The sequence below is a fragment of the Bombus vancouverensis genome, chromosome 8 (assembly GCF_051014615.1).
Source record: "Bombus vancouverensis nearcticus chromosome 8, iyBomVanc1_principal, whole genome shotgun sequence".
NCBI classification, from domain to species: Eukaryota; Metazoa; Arthropoda; class Insecta; order Hymenoptera; family Apidae; genus Bombus; species Bombus vancouverensis.
In genome coordinates, this window is record NC_134918.1 from 9,441,869 (window position 1) to 9,464,330 (window position 22,462).

Sequence of the window (22,462 nt, forward strand, 5' to 3'; positions counted from 1 at the left end):
ATTCTCCTATCGCATCCACTTACACATTAACATATGACTCATGTGCTCTATCTTTATATCTCTGGTAATAAGACCATAGACGAGATATAAGCACAGACATAAGACACAGGAATAGTGGATCCCCACTGAACAGGATTACGAAGAACTTGTCCTAATTGAACTAGTGAGGTCTACTTCCTATGGGGGGAACTACTGACTAATGTTACGAAGAACATCAAATTATAGGTTCCAACCCGATTCGAAGTACCAATCGGGCAGGGCCGCAATCCTTTAGACTCTGCAAGCGCCATCGGCGCGATAATAATTTCCGCGACTGGACATGAGCAGCGAGTAGTCCTCGACCAGTAGTACCGAGACAAAGGTGTCCTTGAAACGACTTACGAATACAAGGAATTATCAAATACACGTTGGCTCACGCGCGTCCGGGATACGCAATTATTCAAAGGAATTGAACAATCGCGAACCGATAAACCGCGAGAACAATTTGTTCCATGTAAGCGAGAGGCCCAAGAGAGAAGAAATTTTTCGTTTCCGTTTCACGTGTTCCAAAGGGAAAAGAATTTATATAATACTTCAGTTTGTAATAATTATAGTTTTCCAAATTCTTCTACAAGATTTTTTATTTTTCTAACCCATCGTAGTATTTTATAACAATTTATCAATTTTCTTAACTTAATTCTAGGTATATACCGTTGTCCAGCAATTAATTATTAAATATATAAATTTAATATTTTCACGCACACCATTCTGTTTTACTTTCTATTATAAAACTATGTTAAAGTATTGTTTTCGTTCAATTATTAATTTGATTACTTACATTATTTTATTTAACAACGTCTGTAATTTGTATTTAATATACAGAAGAATTCAGTTTATTTAAATCTGTCATATGACAAATACTTATATCCTTACTACTTACGATTTCTCGTTCATATAATAGTTCAGATAAATGAATCTAATGACCAGAAGTTTATTTATTTATGAGTTTTAAGGTGTTCCCATTAAGAATAAAGTCAGAGAAGTTTCTTTAATCGACCACTGATTAAAGTTTTGTTTGAATAAACGGACTAATTATAATCGTCGCGATGCGACACGATGTTACAAATTGTAGAGGGCGTGAGAAACACTCTGACTTTTTTCGAGGTCGGTATTTCAGAACGTTAGATACGAAGCTTCATTTAATGTCATATCTATCCTGTTCTTTGTCAATGGTAGAACATTTGCAATGGTTAAAATTGGAACTAAGTTTTAATATGACATTATTTTTAATTGAATTTTATCATATAAATTAATCAAGTGTCCTTTTTAATTTGAAGTTTACGCTCGACTTCTTTATTCGTCATCATTAGCAGTAATAATCAAAACAGCATGTGGTTTTTTCTGTAAACTCCATTTTTATTTTCTAAATATAAAACTATCGTACTATATCACATAATAAACTATAATACACGTATGTACGTGAATGATGCAGTACCTTAACATAAATACTATTTTGATAAAAACGTACAACAGATCGATTTTGTTCACGTGACGTACTTTCTCGTAAAATGCATGATCTACAGAAAAATAAAAGAAACGATACACATATATGATATCTTGTTGGTTTCTCTTCGCGAGTATGAGACTTACATCGATTTAAGAATATCGAACACAAGATGAAACTCATGTCTCGGTTTGTCCAAGAGTTACATTACATTTTGTAAGTATAATCTCTTGTCTTTTTTAAATTTCTCTATCGTATTCGTATTTTCATTCAATATTGGTAGTTTGGAAATAGTACACACAAGTAGCATTTGTAATACTGATACACATGAACAGACACATGTCTGTTCTACATTGTCTATTGTTAACCATTTATTTATTAAGTACCGGAGACTGTTTGTACTAGGGTTTGAAATAAAGGATAACAGTTTTGAATTATCGATCGGCAAGATCAACTGAAAAGATCATGAATACCAACATTTACATTCTCTATTTGCATTTTGTATTTCTGATTGAATAAATAAAGTTATCCTTTATTTAAAACGCGCTTTCCATGTCGAGTAAGTGGATAACTTCGTTTGTTATTAAGATTTTGGTTTCTCTTTCTCATCTTTTCCGTCTTGTCTTTATTTCAGATTTACCGCGTAAACGCGATAATAAGGTTATATTCCGGATCTTTTCTCATACCTTAATAGCATTTTGTACGTTAAATGAAAAATTTCTTTCGGTGTAAGTTAGTTATATGTAGAAGTTATTTCAGTATAACTGAAAAATTTGTTTTCTTAACGATGTACGAAATATACATATTATGTATATTCAATGGGATATTTTCCATAGTAAGTTCTGTGTTATAAATGGTCAGATTCGAAAGCTGTATTTGCGACACCGTTCATCGTAGGAACTTCTGGCTTTTTCTCGCCAACGACTTGCCATTTCATAGTTTTCGAGTCGTTCTCTTCTGGTCCTTCCTTGCTCTTCGCTTTCTTCTCTTGCTCCAGCAATTGACGATCTTTCCTGTGCTCCGTGTATAACCAGCTGTCCATAAAAAAATTCATGTTAGCTCTCTAACTTCCTGTCTTATCAAAGACGACAATTAATCAATCTATTTTTAAAACGTATAATTAAAGTAATTAGTAATTGTATATATTAGTATATATTATAATTGTATATATTAGTGAGCAAATCTAGAAAAAATGTTCGTAATATTTCCTCCTCTTTTATTATCTTTTATTATTTTTCTCTTCCTTTACTAACTGATACTTCTATAAAATTATTTATTTAGTGACCATGAGGATGTCTCGAATGGAGCACATTCGAAAATGGTAATTTTTCACGACATACTCGAAGATTACACGAGATATAATTGCCGTCGAGAGATGATCTACGAGCTGAAAGAAACTAGACGGAAGTAGCAATATTAATGTGGTATTTAACTGAATCCACTTTGAATTGTTCATCTGATGATTTTCCATGAGTGAAGCTCTCCTAATGAACATGTAAGTTACTCTCATGTTTTAATATATAATATTAACGCGACCTATTCAAAATTAGCTCACGACTCACATTCTGAATATCTATGATATGGAGGACTTGCAACCGGTAGAACTTACAAGAACGCGACGACGGCTGGCATGGTCATGCAGGCGCCGACAATGAAGAACGTCCCTGGAAACGTTTTCATGGTTGCAGCGTAAATGGAACTGTACATAGGCCCATAGATGAGAGGCATCAGAGATTCGCAGACACCAAGCAACGAATTCACCTTGCCTGCAAATCAACGAAAATTCAGGTATACGTCGTTATTTAATCAATATACACAGTTTTCTTCGCTTCTATGCATAATCTTGTGTACTCCAAACATTCTTCTGTAGCGGAGCCCTTTGAAATTTTTATATATACTTCTTTGTTAATACTTTTCTTCTAAAACCAAATAACGAAGAAAATCAATTTGCACATTACGAATATCGCTAAAATGGCACCAATGGAATATAAAGGGTAAAATCTTTAATAGTATCGTAGGATCATAGTATTGTGATTATATTACTTTAAGTTAATATAATTTAACATTATTAGATCATACTAAAATAGACTAAAACGAAATGAATATAAAGTCTAAAAGCTTAAAAGTATAAAAGAATATAAAGTACGCTAAAATTGAGTAATTCAACTGAAATTCTTATGTTTGCCATATATGACTCATGATACTGGTTAAGTCTTAATATAAATGATTAAGATAACATCTTAGTATATGAGATAAAATACCGGTATTAGAAAAAACAGGAAGAAAGATGATCTCGAGAATAGTTGGATTGTTAGCTAGACAGGAAAACGTTGTTAGACGTTATTCCAGCTGAAAGGAAAACCCGTGGAAAATTGCTTAAAAACGGTGTCGATTTGACACGAAGATACGATGAAACAAGATTATCCTATTTACGCAGTTCTAAGAAAATGTACGAAGGTAAAAAGGCGTCTCAAAATGATCCGATTAGAACGAAGGCCGCTATATCACGCTGGACCAGTTTATATAGTTTCTAATTCATGGTGTCATGTTTCGCGTATTTAAGTGCAAATACGTACGTTTCATTACATATACAAGGTATTTCATGCAATGAGACCAAGTCATAGCTTTAGAACGGTAGAGATTCTACTCAACAAACGAATGTCTCATTTTTTAAAACAAAATGGAGAGATAATTTGGAATTATTGAGATTATAAGTGATTTAAGTGAATTTTTGTAATTTAAGGTGATTTAAAATTCTTGGAATTAAAAGCGAGATCTCTGAAATTAGATGACTTGACATCTTCGAAATTAGAAGATATTAGAGTGTACGCTATGTTATATACTATTTCAAACTTTTATATTTGTGATTTAAAAATGACATTTCTTTTTCTATTGTCTATCATTTTATAACTATATGTTTGTCCTTAGTTGTATGGAATATTTTGGTATAGGATGCTCTGATCGAGTTCCTAAAGAATACGATCTATTCTTTAGGATTATCTATTAGAAATATCTATTATTCCATCGCCGTTTTCATGTTTTATCAAACTTGTATAATGCCAAGTTCGTGATACATGTATTTCTGTCATACCTGCGTAATATGCTTCCGTTACGTGCCTAATTTATTCCAACTTTACAAAGGCCTTATGTAAATTGAGCATAGATGTTTTACAAATTATATAAAGGAATATTTTTAACACTTGTATCATAACGTTCACGTAACGGTACCTGCTACATGTTTTTCCGATCTTACAAAAAAAAGACGCATTTGTTTCAATGTCAGTCTGCTATGCCAAGGTAATAAATCTGTATTCACTTACCGAGTTCACTTGTAGATACGAGTTTAGATGCTATCGATCGCATCGCTATGAAAGATGTACCATTCACGATCTCGACGATAGCCGCTGAAACAAGGATGTACGAAAAAGATATTTTACCTTATTGATTCCCTTTCTTGGAACTTAACGCATTATCAATTTGTGTAGGTAAATGTGCCATCTTTCACTGTAGAATTTATAATGAATTTGACAACATTTGAAAAATTATAATTCATTGAAAGTAAAGTATTGCAAAAAAGATCGGTAGAATAATATTATTATATACTATTATTAATATTACTTATATATTATTATACTATATATACAGATATACAGGGTGGTTGGTAACTGGTGGTACAAGCGGAAAGGGAATTCTACGTGATTCTACGCGAAAAAAGAAGTCGAAAATATAGAATAAAAATGTTTTTTTTTTTTTAATTTTTCCATCGAGACAACGGTCTACAGTGAGATACCGAGCAAAAATTCAAAGTCGATTTTCTCGAAAACAAAGCCTCAAACGAAAAATAGTACTATTAAGTTCGTATAGTAATATTTTTTTATGTATGTATCATGTATATTTATAATTTTTTTCGTATAATAATATTTTCGCACCGTTTCAAAGAGAGAACTGTTACTCTTTAATATTATTCCATTTGTATTCAATTTTCACGTTAATAATTTTCACAGATTCTTATCTTAGAAATATGCATTTTCAAAAGAGTTTAATAAAATATACTTCATGCTACTGGTAATGCGTTAATGTTCGAGATGTTTATTTGATTTAACATTTATGTGAACATTTACCTAAATAAATCATCCAGTCCGTGATTGCAAATGCATAGACGAAACCAGCCAAGATCTTGCTCATGGAGCTCATAATCCCGACTATAGCATCGTCGATTTTTAAAATGTGACTGAACACACCGACAGATACCGCGGTTCCTATAAATAAAAATAATTTCACTCTTGAAAAGTGATTAACATGATAAGTACTGTGAAGAAGTTAAAATCACTCCTTTCACCATCATCCAAGCCTCTAGCAGAATGATTGAGAATGCTTAGTTGATTGATAACAATTTTACTTGACACAAGTACAATTTTTGCATCTTTCGGTTTCTGTCAATGAGAATATTGCAAGGTTTAATGATCGTACGATAGCTGTTCAGTTATGAAGAAAGCAAATGACTGCAAAAATATGTAAAACTAGTTTCTTTTTATTTTTAAATAATTATAAGTTTAATATAAAAAGGCAGTAAAATACAAAAGGCAACTCCGTTCATTAATTCACGTTTCAGCCTCATAGCTATGGGTTTCGAGGTTTCTGTGATTTACTTGAGAACGATGGCCAACGATTTCGTTTCGTAACAGTGCAACCTATTATATAATCGATTTCCGTTGTTTTCATGGATAGAATAGGCCAAAAAGAGTGACGTACGAGTTTCACGTGAATTCGTCAAGGTCTTAAAAAAAAAAGAAAGAAAGAAAGAGGGAGAAAACGTTTAGAAAAAGTGCAGTAAAAAAGTATAAAAGTACCATAATTGAATAGTGAACGAATTTTAATCTACCAAAATTATTAAAATTATTAAAATTATTTAAATAGAGGAAGGAAAAATCAAGGCAGTAAAGATTACATTAGAAGAGTATTTCCTTGTAAAATCGATCTTATTGGAAAAATTTTCTACTAGAAGATATCTTTTAGGAATATGTGTCCTTAGAAACAATTTTTTTTCGCGAAAGATACTTCTATTTGAGAGGCAGTTATCGCCGAAAAAGATTCTATTTTTGCAAGAAATATGATTACACTCGTAACAACATGTTTTCTGCGTGGGATTGTATTTTATTAAAATGCAGCTTCGAGCGTGTAAGGTATTCCAGACGATCGTTAATTCCTCGAGTTTTATTCATTCACGTGTTTCCTCCAATCTTAAATAGCATTTTTTGCTTCTTTCATTAATAATCACGTGTATCTACGATAATAATAGGGTATTAAATGTTATTCTGGAAATTGTCGGAGGAATTGTTATCTTCCTTACATTGTCTCCATATTCGACCTTAATATATTCGATTCTCAGATATTAATCTTTTTATCAATTATTATCAACTCTAGCGAACAAAAAATTCTCCTTTACTTAGAGTAATTGATAATTGACATGGACAGTTATCAAGTTTACTCATAAATACGCGATAATGTATTGATATACTATCGATGAATCATCATGAGTTACGGCGATTCTCGAATATTTACTCACCGATTAAATTCGTCACCATGGCGAACGTGGTGAACATGCTGAACATAACTTCGTTCCAGTGGTACCTGTATCTCATGTAAAGATACATCACTGCCATTTCACCTATAACAACAATTATCCGTTTTAGCTCTTCGATTTTCACTTATTTCGTACCTCTTAGCGAATTAAAAATCTAAAAGAATAGAATAAATTGAATAATAGTGTCCATAGCTCTACCACGATCTTATTGTTATATCTCAGTTTTACTCTTTCTTTAATTTTGTTTGAATCTGTTAGATTTTAAGGAGAACAACAAGGAATTTTGTTAACAATAAAAGAACACTATTGCAGGGTTGACCCTGCAAAGTTTAAGATAAAATTTTTCTTAGCCTATGAATTATTAGTATTCATTATTAACTTCACCAAACTCAGTCAAATGATCGGTTTCAAAATTTAATTTAAAATTCTACATTCATTGTTATTCCTTTTATTCTTCTAACTTCATGTAAATTGTTATATTAACGATAATTGGGAAATTGATTAATCAGATAATATAATATAAGAATTTACATAAAGTTTGATGAACAAAAGCAATAACAACGAATGTATAATTTTAAATTAAATTTTGAAGCCGATCATTTGACCGGGTCTGGTAAGATTAATGTTAATACTTAATTATTAATAACAGGAAGGCATATTTTCGAACGGTTCTATAAAGAAGACACGTATTGAAATTTGAGACCTATTTTAGCTAAAACAAATACGTTTATCGTTTATTTAATTAAGAATTTACGAAGGTACAATATATTCTGTATACGAGCGTGCGAAAGGGTTAAATAAGTTTGAATTCTGAATAACAAGAACGATAATTTAATTTACTCTAAACTACAATCATCCCGTACGTGTTGTAACTTCGCGAACCACGGGTTACAATGTTCTAAATTCAATGTAGGTGGAACGATTCCGCTTGCACAGCATGAAAGATCATGGTCAAAACGTTTTTCAGAATTGGCAGCTCGCGTTCGCCGCTATCTCTGCAATGTTGCTTCATCGTTCCACTGTACGTAATGGGCCTCGAAGTTGAAAATGACACGCGGAAGGCCGCTTAAGGTTAGGCGTTGGAACAAGCAAAAAGTTATGCCCGTTATGCCTGTCACTTTTTACAGTTGAATAAATTATTGCCTTCGAGAATTGATCCACGAAAGGATCAACCACCATTGGCGTCTCTTCTTCGATAGAATATTGCGATACGTATACAATAGCGTGCAAAGGTTTCCAATCAGATAGATTTCTCACTTTATACTCTAGAAAATGATATTTTACCGAATTTTATCTAACATCCTGTAACTTGTATAACGGCGTCTATTCGTTGTATTATCTTCTTTCGCTTATTATGTTCTTAAACTGAACATTACTTGGAATTCTGTTTGATATCAATTCTGGAACAAGATGCGAGAAATCTTCCTCATCCAACACTTTTGCATATCAACGCAATTATATATGTAACTTGCCTAGAGTTATAACTTACTAACTTAGATAACATTAATGAATCGATAAGTTGACGAGTTGTTGGGTTGTTGGTCTTTGTTACCTGAATAATTTCTACGATCCTACGATTTTATGTCGGATAGGATATTAGCTGTCATTTTATTCGGATATTATGAATAAATAGGGGTCATGACTCAAAAAAGAGTCATGAGTCAGAGTTGTGATACTCTGACATAATATTGGATTAGCAACTAAGGCATTACCACCTAATGACAAAATCCGCGATCATTTAGTTGTCAACCCGATACATGTAAAATTCAGTCAGATCACGTCGACAATAATAATGAAATCTTCAACATCATACCATGATTGAGCGAAGAACTGAAAACATAATTACGCGTGTTTCGTCAATTGTCTCTGACATTTTGAAAAATATCGCCTGCTGGAGGAAGCACTTAAAAATGCTGACTTTATCCTTTCCATCTTCAATGGCCATTACGAAATTTACTTTTTCCTATCTACTTATTTATTCTCCGGACTTCCTTTACTCATAATCCCATTGTATACGAATGCATGCAAATCTCTATCGACAGGAAGCGTTTAAAAACGAAATTACGAACGATTAATGATCGATAAAAATTGCAGAATTTTATGCGATGGACGATACGAGTATTGGAAGAAAAAGAGTTATGTTTTTTAAGTAGAAAAGTAGATAAATAAATTCCAGCCTGCAAATGTTGGAATAATTTCTTCGAATTTTTAGCTGCAACAATCTATTTATTTCACTTCGTATTTTAACTTCCTTTGATTCTGAAAATCTCCATTCCTAGAATTTACATCATTTACTGTTTCGGATCGTTGATCTTTCACAGAGGTAACTGGAATAACTTAATAGTAGTTGAACCTCCGGGTGGCTTGAGAAGCTATAAACACAATCAAAAGTTATTCCGAATGATTTCGACGCGTTATTAAGCTGTATTACATAAGGATATACACGGCGTTACACAACAAGTTCGTTCATCAGGCTGTCGAGTTAATCGTTTCCGTCGAGTTTAGGCTATTATCACATCATTGCTTTGCTTTTCTCACGAACATTCCTTCAGAATGTCAGAGACAATTCCACGATTGTATTTTTATCGATCGATTCATCTCTCAAATTTTATGTTACTGGATAAACGCTGGTTTTTCTTGAATTCTTCATCCTCTGGAAATTCATTTCGCACAGTATAATTAGACTTAGATATGAGTTCGGTGTAATTGTTTTAATCATAGCATAAGCGCTTAAAACAATAATGTTGGGTTTTCAACAGCTCGTCATGCTGGTAATTTCTCATTGAAACAGTTTTGTTAAATATAATTCTTCGTCGCTTGAAACAAAAATTTTAACTGAACTAGAAAAAGAAGAAAGGGGAGAAGATCGGCATGTCTATCTGGTTTTTGAAAAAATTAATCGAGCGAAATGATGAAGAATATAAATACCAGGAATGAACATTTCCTGTACAGAGAAGAATTCCGTTACCTCTAAAAATTGCAACACTAATTTCTCAATACGATTTAGAAATAATTGGCACGAAAAAGAAAAAGTCGACGAAAAGAAGTTGGTACAAAATTGGTCACGTTCCTTTCCACGAAACTCGTCAATTATCTTATTGTCGTCGATCTAATTTGCATGCAGACTACAGCGCGATTTGTGTACCGACTTGTGTAATTTCATTTAATTCGAGGATCACATTTGAAGACCGTAAGGAATGTTGAAAATTGCTCGGAAATTATCATAAACGGCAAAGAAATTAAATCCAAGTTCTAACGCTAAAATAATTATGAAAAATGTTCTGTGGCCAAAGAAAAAATGCCAGTTACCGTATAATTGCGAAGTGTCAAGAAATGATTGATTCTAAATTCTTGCACGATCGTACCTTGTCGATCTCCTTACTAAATGTTATTACAAAATCAAAAACTTTGATAGCAGAGAATCTAAACAAAATATAGTTTTCAATTAACTCGTCCGAACTTTATCTCTCATCTTTCGATCTAACTGAGATAAATCAAATGTGAAACGATCCAAGATACGAATCTCGTTGTACGATAGTATAGTGTAGTATAGTAGCGCCTAGGATATGGAAGTTATAAATCAAAACGTAAAGTGAAGACATCGATCGATGTTGCATTGAAATTTAAAAGGGAAATGTATGTAGGAATTTACTTTGTGTTTCGATATAATGAAGATCAGAGAGCTAAGATTGCTTCGTACTATATTTCGTTTCTAATTTAATTCATTTATTCGTTAATGAATCAAGCAATTACGATCAATAGTGATTAAATAAGGACGTGAAAAGAAATTTTAGCAATAAAAAAGGGTAATAAGGCGATAACCTTAGAAGATAGAGGATATGATAGACAAAACAACACAAGGCATAACAAAAAAAGAAAAGAAATGTATTGTTGAAAAGAAAATATATCGCAAAGAGATATGGGAAAGAAAATTTATATAATAAAAAACTAGATTTTTCTATCAAGAAGACTCCTAAGATTTCTATCAATTTTCTTCTTCTCTTTATAATATATATACTTTGACACATGACCGATTTTCCTATCTCGTTATATCATAGAAGTTACTATAACCCTTCAAACCATCAAGATTAGACCGATTTCCGACGGTCAAAGATCTGAAATTACATCAAGCTACTTAGGCCATCAGACCGCATTAGCATACGTGCGTATAGAATCTAGTTCTAATAGGTATGTTGACTTCGCAGACGCACTACCGGTCATAAATTTCAGGCCACTGTCTTTATTGTCTCGCTTTTTATATCTACGGTCTCGTATCTTCCTTCTATTTTCTTCCCTCCTCCTCTTTATTTCTCCGTTTCATTTTCACGCGTTAATTAAATATTTAAATGTTTCGTTGTAAAAATTGAAGAAATAGATTCCCCCCTCTTCTTCTTTATAAGTGTAATATTTCTTAGTGCTGTGGAGATTTTAATACGTTAATTAAAATAATTGATTTCTTCGGTATTTTTAATAAAAGATTCAAACGTTTCATTAGTTTATTAAAAATTTCTTAAAAAACGATGAAATATACTTATAGAGAGGTATTAGAACGTCGTGTAATTTCAGTATGGATTTCTTTGAAACAAACGTGGATTTGTGTTACAGCAACAAATTACAAAAATATCTAAGTATCGGTTATCGTTTCCATTCTCTCGTCCTTCGGTAGCCGTTCCTGTCGATAGGTAATTGCAATTAATACCGTGAAGAAGGTTTGTTGATGGTTTTCTTTGATCGATAACGCGTTCATGTGCGAACCAATGTCGAAAGGTAGTACACTTGAACTCGATCGAATTAAACACTGATGATTAATGAATTAGCGTACGTCAATTGCACGGTCCAATTATACAATGTTTCGGATAATTGATATTAATGTACCTTCTGTAATTGACGTGTCGATAGATCACTTGTCGTACCAATTCTTTAATCTCGTATTTCTAGAGCGAGAATCATTGTTTATTACATTTCCATAAGTTGAAGTAATATATAATAGACGGATCGCGGATTTTTACGAATTTACGTAAAATCTAAAAATGCACAGAATGCATATAGATACGTAAATCTCTGCTTAAGTTCCCTCTCTTTAATCGTTTTCATAAAAATATAAATTCGTATAAAAATCTGCGATGTAAGAATAAATATTGTACTTCTAAACTTTGCAGGCTAGTTTATTATATTTCAAACATGTGAGACACATCAAGACACAAATTCGAAATTCGACCAAGTTCTCTCGACAACTGAACAAGATTTCCTATCGATAAAATCTTTATCTGCGATTCTTTTTTGTCATTTTAGAAACATACATTTGTTAATCTTCCTTTTGTAATGTCAAACTGAGGACAATATCGCAAGGAAGACAAACAGAAACCATAGGAATATGCACGGACGTCTAATTGTTGGCCTTTCAAAATCAGGAAGAAGGCCATTACACGAAATTGTTATAAGCAGCATGATTACCCAGTGCTCTTAGCAAGACGAATAAAGACGCAACGAAACATTATAATGTCCGGCGTATTAGCGGTCTAATTAAATTATGACAAGGACGCTCGCCTTGAATTCCCTGTTGCAATACGAATTCGTGATGCGCTAATAATCCGTAATTGACGGATGGAACCGTATTGTCGTTCGAGATTAGCATCGTAACCATTCGGAGAAAATGGGGACACTAAGTTCACTCATTGTTCCGATCAAAAAAGTAATTGATAAAAGAGATAATCACGGTAAATTTAATATTGGTTAAATTAAGCTACATTTTCATTGGATTAATGAGATAATTATCGTCCAGATACGGCAAAGATGTGTATTAACGTTCGTTCGAGATATTTGTATTTAAAATATGGGGAAAAGATAAGTTCAATGGGGAAATATATATACATGGACGATATATAGAAACAAATTTAACATAGATATTACAAGATTGCAATTGAGAACTAGATAGGCGTATGCTTATTTAGATATTCTTATTTAAAAGCAGGAGAAAGATGAAGATGGTCATTTTTACGGAATAAGAAGAATTCACAGAAGAATTTCCTTATCGAAAAATCTGTCGAAGAATAAAAGTCGAATGAACATCCTATAAAAAAACAATAATTACGACGTTACAAGGACATTTGTTAGGATCGTCAAAGAACAGGACAATTAATCACACTTTCACTAGCGCCCCTGCGCGATCTATCGCAATTTTCATGTTACGTGCGTATCTCTGCTCATCGTATGGAATATATGTAGAAACTATTGGAAACACATAGCACGGACTACATCCATCTACTTGCTGTCGATAATTACAGCTCATTACATCTATCTCTATCTCGTTCTACCTCGAAAACCCCGACTTTATCATTTTTATACCGTACCTAGCAGTTTCCGCTGTTTCTAGTGGCCTAAATGTTGCAATTACCTTTGGAAACTTCTGTTGGTTACCGCAATAATACTAGCGAGATTAACGAGAGTTATGCGAAACTTTTCCTACTTTCACTCGTCCGATACAGGCTTCGATACAAGAGTTGATGAACAGGAGATCTCTGAATGTTTGATTGGACGTGTGAAACTTCTTCGATATGGAAATCGTGAAAGTTGCTGGAAAGAGACGTTTAGCGAAGGACAAGTATTTGTTTGATGACGCGCGAATTTATCAGGTTTGTAAACAATCTTCGAATAAAATTGTAAATATTGTAGTAGTAACTAATATCCGGATCGTGAATCTTTGTAAATTTAATTTTGATTTGTAGGCAAATTCTCAGTGGTTTATTTCAATGTCTTTCTCTCGATAATCATTCGATCAAAAAATACAATAGACTCAAGGAGACTTACGCATTAGATTAAAATATTTACAACGTTATTTGGAGATTTTCAGGAGCTGATTAAAACGAGACTTTTCGATTCAACATATAATTGTATTAGATAAGAACGATCTACCTCTGAGTATTATGGTGCAAAGGGTAAACGTAGAGTAGACTTAGATACATAACAGAGTGATCGCTACATATACACACAGGCCACAGACCACAAGAGAGAAAGGAAAGTGTAATTACGAACGTATCAGATGCAAGGGTTGGAATATGTTTTTGTTAATGAAATTTAGAAAACTAGCTAAACTAGTTTACGCTCCGCCGTTCTGGATCAATTCGATCAAATTTTTGTGTAACTTTCGAGATAACGAGTTAAGAAATTCTTATAGATTTCAAAATTTCTGGCTTTCATCCCTTGCCAAACTTACGATACGAACTAGCAACCTTCCTATCACATCGAACAAATAATTGTTACGTCAAACGTCTAATACTTTCATCAAAGTAGAAATTCTTATCGTGCAGATTTAAGGAAGAAATTTTACTTCCGCAAAAGTAAAAGTCTAATAATTAGATTTATAGATTTCATGCATTTCATGCATTCACACAAAATGCGAAAGTATTCAATTATACTTTGGAAACACCCAAAGTAAAGTGCCAAGTACCCATAAGAATTTAAAATAGGTACAAATTCCTATTTTAGTTCTACTCTCGCGATCTATTAGTAGTAAGAAGAAAATAAATAAAAATCTTACCGTAAAGTGGACCAATCACAACCATAACGATGACCATAAGCACCAACACCCTTTTCTGCCGATTATTTCTACCCTGTTTAAAAGCAACACGAAAGGTCTCTTCAATATGCTTGAACGCGAAGAAGTCCAAGATCGATGCGCACACGGTCATCTTCTTCGTCTCCGTTTTTTCCGCCTTTTGCAACAAATGGGGTTTAGGTGGCTCCTTAATCACCACTAACCCATAAATGAAGCTCAACACGTAACACACGGTCGAAATACCGAATACACCATAAAATCCAATTTTCAGATACAGTATTCCGGACAATGCCATTCCGATCGGTACACCAAGCGACAAGAAAACATTTGCAGCACCAATTCGAAGCGTCCTGGACTCTACCGACGTGATATCCGCGATATAACTGAAAACACCCATGAACATGGTGAACCAGCCTCCCGTTAACGCTGGCCAAAGTGCTTCGAAGATACCTGTGGCTTCCATAGGAACCTCGTGAAAGAAGTAGGTGCACAACAACATACTAACGCTGCTTAAAAATTCACCAATGATAGGTAGAAGCATACACGGCTTCCTCAATCCTGTACGATCGCTCCAGGCACCCATGAAGAGGATCAAGATGGTAGGTAAACCGCTAGACAAAGCTGTTTTCCATGTCTGCATGCCAGCAACCAGTTGTTGAACAGCAGTTTCTTCCATCTCATAACCAGTCGTGTTCCTTCTAGCTAATGCTGTGCAGACTTCGTCAGGATAAGCCAGATTCACTCTACACGCTTTTTCCAAGCTGAGATTCTGCGTGGCCAGAGAAGCTAGCATACAGGGTATCACGTAGCAGGCGATCATAGGCTCCACGGTGATATTACTGGTGAAGTAAGACCATTTCTGGCGCAATGTCATGGACTTCCAGACCAATGCTTTGTCAGATACTACCTGGTTTCCAGTGGTGTCACCACGTTTCTTCTCCATCGTCGATGAATTATTCGTGTCAGCCATTTCCTTAATAAATAAGGGCAGACTGAGCTATGTCAATGGTACTGAAGTATTCTTCGTGGTGTGCTACGTTCCTTGTAGAGTCTGCGTCATATAACTCGCTTTGCTCCAAATTTTTGATAACTGTTTTCCAATGCAGATCCTTGGTGTTGAGTGAAACTTCCAAGAATTTTCGAAGATAATTAAAATCATGCGGATGGATGCGAAGATACAGTCTTGACTGGTACCAAATATTCAACCGTTCTCCACGGATTTTAATATGGTAGATTTTCTCAATTATTCACATCGTCTGATAATTAGTTCAATTGAACGATTCTTCCTTTTTCGATACTTCTTCGTTGACTAATTACCTCTGGACCGATTTTAGGTGTACGTATTCTTCGAAATTGTATTTATTCGTTGATATACCGGTTGGTTGGATTTCAACCGGTCCGCGGGAGAGACCGTCTAACTGTCTACTCCTGGCTAATGCACCATTGTGCATTACGATACGCATGTTACCTCTTTTCCCTTCTTCTTCCTCTCGGCCACCTCCTGCTCCGTGCTGTTCCTCCACCACCTCGTGTTCCCTCCATATTGTCCCCTCTGAAACTCTTCGACGATCCTACTCCACGTGCGGGGAGAGTACATCCGAGGGTACATCCACCTAGCTGAATATAACACTCGTAACACGATGAAACGTCGTCGGTGCGAATCGTTTCTGCGACGATCGACAACCACGCGCTAACGTCCACGCTTCCGGTTCCGCTCTTGGACGCTTTTCGGGTCAAGGTTAACTTTTAGAGTCGATGCACGAGGGTTCCTTTCAATTTTACAATTGCAACGGAGGGTTTTTGAGATTTTATAAGAGATTGTAGGCAACAGAAATTTCTGTTGAAATTACAGACAATATTTTAATTAGCTAAGAAAATACAAATTCTATTGAGATTTTATAGGGTTTAGGAAATTTCTAATTTAGACTTTGTTTCGTCAGAAAGATTTAAGAAATCATCGTGTAATCATACTGTAATGTATTAACGGGAATTGTAATTTGTCTATAGATATGAGATTTGATTCTTCAAAATTTTATAGAGATTTCATTTTCTTTTTTATATCTTACGTTAGCACGAATTGTAATTTATGTATAGAGGTAAGGTTTTTAATTCATCGATTTGTTTCTGTTTGTTTTCATATGTCCCGAACGTTTCACTAGAGTCAGATGAATGTGGGTCAAGCGCGAAACTCTTGTTTGTCTCGTCGAATATCACGTTCTTTTTTCATCTTTATTAAGATTATGTCGATGTGTTAGAAGTATGAGGACAACCAGTCCTGATGTAGTAGCGTTTTTAGAATCGGTATGTTGTAAGAAATCCTTCCACAAAATTCATACCTTGTCTTGATATTGCCTTGGGCAGGCAGTCCTTCGTAAATCTCCTGACAAATATCGAATGATGACGCAACAATTAACAAATTACTAATTAACTAAACGATAAATGTATTATATTTATTTTCGATAAAACTGACCTCAAATTTTGATGTATTATTGGTATTCTTTAAAAAAATCATCCGCCAAGATGTGTTTCTCTTATCAATAATTAATAAAAAATAATTTTTCCACAGATTAAAAAAGAATTCAATCTTGAAAGAGTTAATTTTATCAACGATGAACGATTCAACGAATCAACGATTCCTCTATTTCATAAAAATCCAAAGCAACTCGTCGCTTTTCGTCTATTTATCCTACTAACTGCTAGAAAGGATATAAAGGCACCCTGTTATTCTGATCGTGGTCGAAGATACGCGTAAACATAGCGAGTACCGTTGAGTGCGACTTCTCTCGATAGGGCAGTACCGAAGAGCCGTTTAAATGTAGCAATTTGTTGATAAAATAATCATATCTGCCCGTCTTGTCTTCTACGACTAGATCCTATTTCAGGCAGGGCCGTGTCCTAACCCTTCTGAAGCCATATAGAACGATAAATCAAAGATTGTATTAAGTAGGTATATACTCAACGACGACGATATGCGCGCCGGACCTTTCTGGTCCCGTAATCACGTTTTGTTGGGCGACCAATTGCGACGAATTGGCAATTACGTTCCTTCGTTCCCGCGTTGCCCGATGGCCTCAAGATTTTTCTAGACCATCGAGCTTTCGTTGAAATTTGGTCATTGCCGTGATATCTCCATTCGCTAATGAATAAGTAGCTCACAAATATAAGTGACGATATCTCTTTTGGGAAGAAAACTGGATATACATGAATTCTAACAGAGACACGTCTATGCTTCTAAATATTAAAATACATTACTATATGTGCTCATAAAAATCTGGAAATTTATCTAGTTTTCTGGACAAAAAGTGCAATTGTAACATTTTCCACTCAGCTTCATAGATATTCATCGAGTTTCACTATCAACACAATGATTTAGTATTCGCTATGATCTAATCCTTTCCTAATGGAGCATATATATCCAATGAGTGTTTCTGATCTCTTTACTTTTAATTAATCCAATATACGTTATAATGCAGTCCGGTAGTTCTAATGTTCTAATATGTTCACAATATTTTTATTCATCCTATCGTTCATATGTCTCACTAAATTTTTATTTCTACCTACAATTGGAGATTCCTTTATGAACTGCTAAATTACTTTAGAAATTTGTTTGGAGAGACAATGGTAGTTTGACAAAAGATTTTCTTTTATTTCAGCGTGATCTAGTCAATGTCTATAAACCTATTCAAGCTATCGAGTCTTACATGTCCGAATTTTGAAACTATCAGTCTAATTATTATCAATTTCTGCAAGGAAGAAAAATAGAAAAGTTTAGATCGAAAGAGTTAAAATAAGATATTCAAGGGATGTTTTATAGGAATTGTAGGGTTGAAAAACGTAAAAATGGCTCGTGGCAGGATTAAAGGTGTAAGTTACGGCCCTGGCTCTTAAGTCGATAGTCATAACGCCGTCAAGTGAGTAATGCTCGTAATTCAAGCAATGCTATAAAATATTCGATTCAGAGTCGTAACAGACCCGTTGTTTTCGTGTTTCTCCGGCACGTCCGCTGACATCGCGCGCTTCATCTCGGAACAGACCGGCTCGATGATCGAGCGACCAACTGGAATCCGGTCATCTCGTTCTTTCCTTTCATCCTGCACGTTTAAGTCGGTTAATAAGACCGTCGGTTGTTTAACGTAGATTAGTCTTTCTTGCAAAATTCTGTGTAAATTTGTAAAAAGATACAATTCTTTACTTAATTTTTTGGTGATATGTAACTTTTAAATCAAAAGTTTAAATATATCATTAAAATTTATACAAAAATTGACTGAAATATATCTATACATAGTCTGTGTTAATATTATTATTCATCATTGCAACCAAATATTCTTGAACGCATAAAATCGTTCCATTAACAACGCCAAAAGAGCTACATTTCCTAAATTCATTCCTAAAGATGATTAATATCTTTCGATAAGTCAGAATGAATTACTTCACATTTAGATACGATATTTAACAAATAATTAGTATCACCATTCTTATCTTATCGACTACATTTCAATTTTACATTATTTTCAAATTCGTGTGGTTTGGATAAGAGAGATTTTACAGCAAATCAAAGATTGTGAAAGAGAACAGGTAATAATTTATTTATTTTGAGAGATGATTAATGTGTACAATTTCAATAAAAATGGCATATTATGTGGCATATCATATAAAGAATGCTATTCCCATTAATAAGAACTGACAACCTTAGTTTTATTATACTCAATGAATTACGAGCACTTCGTAGTCTTTGAAAGACAATTCCTCGCCGTCGAAGGGGATGTATAAGCATCCATGGCTAGGTTGAACCTGTAGGAAACAATATTTTCATTAATAGCCTCATTTTTAAACGTCCTTTCAAATTCAAGGTATTTTGTTCTATTAGATCTAGCGTCATGTTTTTTCTTGTACTTTTTCTTTTCTATGTGACACTGATCAATCTTAATTAAGATCAATGTTACATTAGGAATATAAATTTTCTGTACGGTTATAGGAACAGTAAACTCCGACCTTGCCAACTGTTTGGGATCCATTATGGAGAACACGGCCAACATACAGAGGTTCTCCATCGGAGGTCTGTCCTGCGATCACCGCGTCGCCTGGGATTGCTCCGTTGGAGGAGAACTCCCATTCGAATTCTCCTTTGCACAAAACCTACAGAAAATAAAAATCAATCGGTAATTAATTTTATTAAAATCTTATCTGAACAATCTTTTTTCATAAGTCACTAAATACAATTGTTAAATTTAAATATCACATTGGAAACACAATAATTGAGTGGTGTAAATGTTCAACTGATCAATTCTATTTTCCGAAAGTTTCTCAGTTATAAAATATCAGAATATACATAATTAATGTACATAATAATGTAATTTTTCAGTAATCGAACGATTAACTTCGATGGAGTTACAGTTTGATTTTTGTGCGACTCGATTATCTGAATACTTTGACAGTATTTTATATTTCTCCATGGATTGGATGATAATAAGCTCCTTAGGCGATTATTCAAAATAACTTCTTATCTGGAATGCAAAATATTTGATGAAGAGTTTGAATGATCTGTTATGATTCATGAGATGTTTTGCCTTGCGCGGACAGACGAGTGAAAACGTAAGGTAGTAAGTAAGCCATTTAAATGAAAGAAAGATGATTACATGAGAAATGCAAGTAACGAATTGTTAGTTTTAGCTTTTCAAAATCCAAGGCAACCGCGTAATTCGTAATCGCACAAACTAGCTAAAGGATGATGCAGATCGTATAAACCGTATTCCAATCCCGTGCCGCAAAACGACTTCGCCTTGACACAAAATCTCGATTCCGTGTTTGTGTGTGTAAAGAGGTTGATTATATGGTTACACCGGATGATTAGGTTCGTCATTGGAAAAATGTATTATTTATTAAAATCACTCGACCGAATTTCAGTTTCCCGCTGTTTTTAATTTCCTCCAATCGCTGACTCTCGGAATAAAAAGTTAAGATAGTTGAAGATAGCGGAAGATAGAGGAGAATGTAAAAGAAATAATTGTTAATACGCCATATTAATATATTTCTCAATTGAATTTCATATAAAGGATTATTTTACAATATCAAGAATGTTTTTAACTTCATTGAAAAGTTTAGAGACTATAGCAAGTTCCCTTGTTAACTTCAACTCATTTTGTTAATGTTTTCTAAAGATGATCACTCGAGATAAATTTATTTTGCGGAATTAATTTTAGTTTTCGGTCTTCTAAATTATTAGTGATTAATGAATGGTCGTCTATAAAAGACTGAACGATTTGAATGTAATGATGCGTAGCGTTTTGCGTTTGACTTACTTCGAAATCATGTTTCTGGTGTTCTTCTCCATTGTGACAGACATAGGCGATATTTTTATCGGGGATTACTTTCGCTGGAATCATGTCACCGTCGTGGAAAGCTCTGCCGACGTAGATGGTTGACCCATCTATGTCACGACCTCCGGTGACCGCGGTTTCCGGCAAATTTTGCCCTGCGCTTCGATTAACCCACCTATAAGCTTTGATGAAAGAAATTTTTTTAATTTACCAATAATTTTTCTTTATCAAATTTATATTCTTATCTATAATTATATTTTCTTTTGACTTGCATCGGTTGCGTAATAAAAAACTGATATTTACTTATCGTAGCTATAAGTTATCTTTTTCTTAAGTACCTAAATATAGTGTAGGTAAGTTTAACGTTAAAAGCTATATTATAAAATAGATAGGGGCATATAAATAGTATGACTGTAACCGTAATATGATTCATATACGATATTGCAAGCAATCGTCATTTCTCGATAAGACTTTCCTAGAATTCAATTTCCCAAGTGATAAGAGAAGAACAAATAAAAGGTGTCTGGCGCCCATACGTATAAATGAAAATAAAAATCTGAATATGAAAAAAAGAAAAGATAAATATCGGCATTTATAATGGAATTATTTTATTCTTCGTTATTTAATGTTCAGAATTTCTGAGTGAATATTTTTGTTACATGTAAACAATGAATGTAGAATTAAAATTTGGATATCTTTTAATTTATTGGCGATAAGTATAGGATTAGTAGAAGAGTTTAAATTTTTAATTTCCCAAATAGAGAATATGCTGTTGAAGATATACAAGATATTTTATTTTTATCCTGCCAAACGGTGTCAGCATATTCTACAGTTAAAAACAAGAAAAAAATTTTATGTAAACATGGGGTAGTAAGTGCTTTGCTATTTGTATTTACAAGAGCTGACGACCATTTAAACAAGAACTTCAGTAAACATAACTAATCGATCGAGTGCGAATCCGTTCACTAGTAATTTTAGTATTTTTGTTATAATTTCGTAATAAATTATTTACAAACCCATGTTTATATAACATCTTCTTCTTATATTTAATTATACAATATACTGACAACATTTGGCGGGATAAACATGAAATACTCTGTATCGAGATACAATTATTGTCTATTAATGAAACAAGTTGATATAATGACATGATTTGTATAAAGTTATATTACAGCTTACCTGGCATCTCTGAACCTGATACTACTGAATTTTCCAAAAGAGTGATGCTTATCTGTTACCTACACCTGATTAAAAGCAGTTGTAATCTTATCACATTCTATATTATTTGCATTCTCTTTAAACCGTATGAAACAGTTCTTTGCGGAAAATACCATAGATTGATCAATCATATCTTAGGTAGAAATTTCTTATCGATATTAAATAATTTTCGATGAAGTATTAAACATTTCATGTACACATTTTTATAATTTTAAATGACGTTCAATTGATTAATGAAACACATTAAATGTATAGGCAGCTTGATTTAATCGGAATTAACTTTTTGAATCATTTGCTGTAAATTT

The 22,462-nt window shown here is 33.6% G+C and overlaps 2 protein-coding genes and 1 long non-coding RNA gene across 3 annotated transcripts; 1 reads left to right on the forward strand and 2 right to left on the reverse strand.

Annotated features, from left to right (window-relative positions):
• Positions 1-629: 629 nt before the first annotated feature.
• LOC117162750 (putative peptidoglycan muropeptide transporter SLC46) lies at positions 630-16,087 on the reverse strand. Its single transcript, XM_033344680.2, has 6 exons — positions 14,605-16,087; positions 7,050-7,151; positions 5,605-5,742; positions 4,804-4,887; positions 3,093-3,249; positions 630-2,517 (listed from the first exon to the last, which is right to left on the reverse strand). Exons 1-6 carry the CDS (start codon positions 15,590-15,592, stop codon positions 2,331-2,333), a joined length of 1,656 nt encoding a protein of 551 aa, XP_033200571.1. The 5' UTR covers positions 15,593-16,087; the 3' UTR covers positions 630-2,330.
• On the forward strand, positions 2,756-21,097 carry LOC117162756 (uncharacterized). The gene is made up of 5 exons (XR_004465306.2): positions 2,756-2,978; positions 3,070-3,271; positions 14,894-15,103; positions 19,598-19,781; positions 19,985-21,097. It is a non-coding gene; the product is annotated as an uncharacterized LOC117162756 (long non-coding RNA).
• On the reverse strand, positions 19,182-22,278 carry LOC117162755 (uncharacterized). Its single transcript, XM_033344687.2, has 4 exons — positions 22,119-22,278; positions 20,922-21,121; positions 19,615-19,758; positions 19,182-19,413 (listed from the first exon to the last, which is right to left on the reverse strand). Exons 1-4 carry the CDS (start codon positions 22,123-22,125, stop codon positions 19,327-19,329), a joined length of 438 nt encoding a protein of 145 aa, XP_033200578.1. The 5' UTR covers positions 22,126-22,278; the 3' UTR covers positions 19,182-19,326.
• Positions 22,279-22,462: the final 184 nt, after the last annotated feature.

Bases quoted from the DNA above. Each gene is read 5' to 3' on its own strand.
- LOC117162750 (XM_033344680.2), bottom strand. From the start codon at position 15,592: ATGGCTGACACGAATAATTCATCGACGATGGAGAAGAAACGTGGTGAC. The intron at 7,152-14,604 runs GTAAGATTTTTA...TTGTTGTTATAG, and splicing joins TGTGATTGGTCCACTTTACG to GTGAAATGGCAGTGATGTAT. The intron at 3,250-4,803 runs GTAAGTGAATAC...GTTGATTTGCAG, and splicing joins CGTATCTACAAGTGAACTCG to GCAAGGTGAATTCGTTGCTT.
- LOC117162755 (XM_033344687.2), bottom strand. The intron at 19,759-20,921 runs GTAAGTCAAACG...TATTTTCTGTAG, and splicing joins ACCAGAAACATGATTTCGAA to GTTTTGTGCAAAGGAGAATT. The intron at 19,414-19,614 runs GTCGGAGTTTAC...TGTTTCCTACAG, and splicing joins GATCCCAAACAGTTGGCAAG to GTTCAACCTAGCCATGGATG.